The 3,072-nt window shown below is 34.2% G+C and overlaps 1 protein-coding gene across 1 annotated transcript in view; it reads left to right on the forward strand.

Moving 5' to 3' along the window:
* Positions 1-2,696, forward strand: part of PPP2CA (protein phosphatase 2 catalytic subunit alpha) — a 21,209-nt gene extending 18,513 nt beyond the window's left edge. Inside the window, exons 6-7 of the mRNA XM_006923127.2 lie at positions 515-633; positions 1,116-2,696. Of these exons, the coding sequence (XP_006923189.1) occupies positions 515-633; positions 1,116-1,188 (192 nt within the window). The 3' untranslated portion in view covers positions 1,189-2,696. The remainder of the gene's footprint in view (positions 1-514; positions 634-1,115) is intronic.
* The last annotated feature ends 376 nt before the right edge of the window (positions 2,697-3,072 follow it).

The following is a 3,072-nucleotide window of genomic DNA, read 5'->3' on the forward strand; positions in this document are numbered from 1 at the left end:
GAAAGAAATTTGAACAATACTTATGAAGTAACTCATGCACTCAAACTTTGAGGGGATAAGGCTGAAAATCCTAGAGGCATCCCTCCTCTAATGACTGAGGAGAGAAGAAGGCTGTGGTCTCCTAAGAGTATTTGTCTGTCTCTACAAGGAATGGCCATATACTCATTCTTGGATCATATTTGGGGCCACTGCAGTAACAAAGCTGATGAGACACTGCTATTTATAGAAGGCCACATATTTAAGAAGCAGTTTATTCTTTGGTGATCCGTGCTATTTTTTTTAGGGCTTTGCTTTTTATATAAATCAGTTTGTAATTTGAGAAAAAATACAACACATGTATATTTTTAAAGTTGTGTAGAATACAGAAAATGATTAAATTACGCAGAACCAGAGATTGCTATTTTATAAGCCTGTTGTGGGAAAGAGATCTTTTGTTCTCTCTTGAGTGGAGTCTCGTTTAATTATTTAAATAAGGAAGTAAAATATGTTTTTATCTTTTTTCTTTTTTTTGTAGGGATATAACTGGTGCCATGACCGGAACGTAGTAACAATTTTCAGTGCTCCGAACTATTGTTATCGTTGTGGTAACCAAGCTGCAATCATGGAACTTGATGATACTCTAAAATACTCTTTGTGAGTATCTACACCTGAGTAGTTGTTTGCCCTTAATTGAATATATAGTTTCAGTGGAGTTCAGGAGCTCATGCTAAATCCATTCCAGTTTAATTTTTAAATTTCCTTTGAAACAGATCTGTGGCATTTTTGAAATAACATCAGTAGAAAGTTGTCATATATAAACTTTAATATGAATTTTTTAACTTTTAAATCCATGTTTTATTTATTTAGTAGAGCCCATCTTCTAGATTCTCTTAGAAGGCAGCCCAGTATGTAAAAGTATATTCTCTCTGGCTAAAGTTGCCTTGGCTCTTTGTGCAGCTAGATGACTCATCATTAAATGAATGGATGATTAGGCTATAATTAGGATTTAGTTAATCTTGAAATGAGCATAAATTAGGAAAAAAATGTGTAAAGTTTGAAAGACTAGTGTTCTTGATTTTGATTGTCAGTACATTGGTGTCTTAGAGTATAAATAACACATATGTCTTGTTTTTCAGCTTGCAGTTTGACCCAGCACCTCGTAGAGGCGAGCCACATGTTACTCGTCGTACCCCAGACTACTTCCTGTAATGAAATTTTAAACTTGTACAGTATTGCCATGAACCATATATTGACCTAATGGAAATGGGAAGAGCAACAGTAACTCCAAAGTGTCAGAGAATAGTTAACATTTAAAAAACTTGTTTTCACACGGACCAAAAGATGTGCCATATAAAAATACAAAGCCTCTTGTCATCAACAGCCGTGACCACTTTAGAATGAACCAGTTCATTGCATGCTGAAGCGACATTGTTGGTCAAGAAACCAGTTTCTGGCATAGCACTATTTATAGTTACTTTTGCTTTCTCTGAGAGACTGCAGATAATAAGATGTAAACATTAACACCTCGTGAATACAATTTAACTTCCATTTAGCTATAGCTTTACTCAGCATGACTGTAGATAAGGATAGCAGCAAACAATCATTGGAGCTTAATGAACATTTTTAAAAATAAGTACCAAGGCCTCCCCTCTACTTGTGAGTTTTGAAATCGTTGTTTATTTTCAGGGATACCGTTTAATTTAATTGTATGATTTGTCTGCACTCAGTTTTATTTCCCTTCTCAAATCTCAGCCTCATGTTGTTCTTTGTTATTGTCAGAACCTGGTGAGTTGTTTTGAACAGAACTGTTTTTTTTGCCCCCTCCTGTAAGACGATGTTACTGCACAAGAGCACTGCAGTGTTTTTCATAATAAACTTGTGAACTAAGAACTGAGAAAGTCAAATTTTAATTGTATCAATGGGCAAGACTGGTGCTGTTTATTTAAAAGATACATCAATTGATAAATACTAGAATTTGTAGAACTCTAGGTAAAGAAAAATAAAAATCAAGGCCACTGCATAATTTCTTTGGTAACTCCTTGGAATTCTTCAGATGAATTTCATGACTCATTTATAGTCTAGGTAGTACACTTTGTCAGATTGCCAGTGTGCTCTTCATGGGTTCTTCCTGCATATTGTCTGCAAGAAAGGAAATCTGTATGCTGCTTCAATGAGACCTGACTGTAAAAGCATATAACTTGAAACTTAAGTCTTTCAGGTTTTAATAAAACAGCATGTTCTCAGGTAGAGCTTAAGAAACTAATGTGTCTACTTGTCAGTGCAGTTTCTGGTTATAAATATTGTTATGTATACTACATGGACTCTAAAATGACAGATTGGTAAGTTCTTAACATATGTACATTAATTGTCATGTGATCTAGACTTAAATTTGTCTCAGATAAGAAAGATGTTAAAGCATTATCCTGTATTAAGCTCTTTAAGTGATACTAGTTAAATCAAATAGAATACTATCGCTGGATCATGGTTCAGTGTTAATGTACATTCACCTTGGAACAAAAATGGCATTTGAAATGAAGGGCAGTGCTAAGCACTTGATGAAGTTTTTCCCCCTTTTATCCTTTGACTAGGATTCAGAAGTTAAAATGATTCTCCTGTGGAAACTAATATTTGGTCATTTTAAGGTATCTGGGTAGACTTCAGGACACTTAATCCTTGTATGAGTGTAGTAATAAAAGTTTGCTTTGTACTGTGTTGAATTTGGAACTGACAAGGAACTTTTTCATTTTTCTAAGTTGCTTTTGGAAAATATACACATACACACTATATATTTTTTAAATAGTCCACTTTCTTTTTATCTCTTCTCTGATCAACAGTATTTTTAATGGCTTGTGTTGATTGTCCAAAGCAGAAAGTCCTTAGTTTTTCTACATATGTCCATTTCACTTTATTGTTTTATGCTTTCACAAGGAATACATCTCTCTGCTCTCTTTTTTGCTTTGTCCCTTTATGCCCTTTCTCTCTGACTAAACAAGTAGTTAGTTTATCAATGTGTTATAGTTGTAATTCAGCGTACAAGTGATACAGATACTAAGCAGCTGTTCCTCAGGTCCTATGATAATAGAATTGACTCTA

The sequence above is a fragment of the Pteropus alecto genome, unplaced genomic scaffold, assembly GCF_000325575.1.
Source record: "Pteropus alecto unplaced genomic scaffold, ASM32557v1 scaffold78, whole genome shotgun sequence".
In the NCBI taxonomy this organism is placed as follows: Eukaryota; Metazoa; Chordata; class Mammalia; order Chiroptera; family Pteropodidae; genus Pteropus; species Pteropus alecto.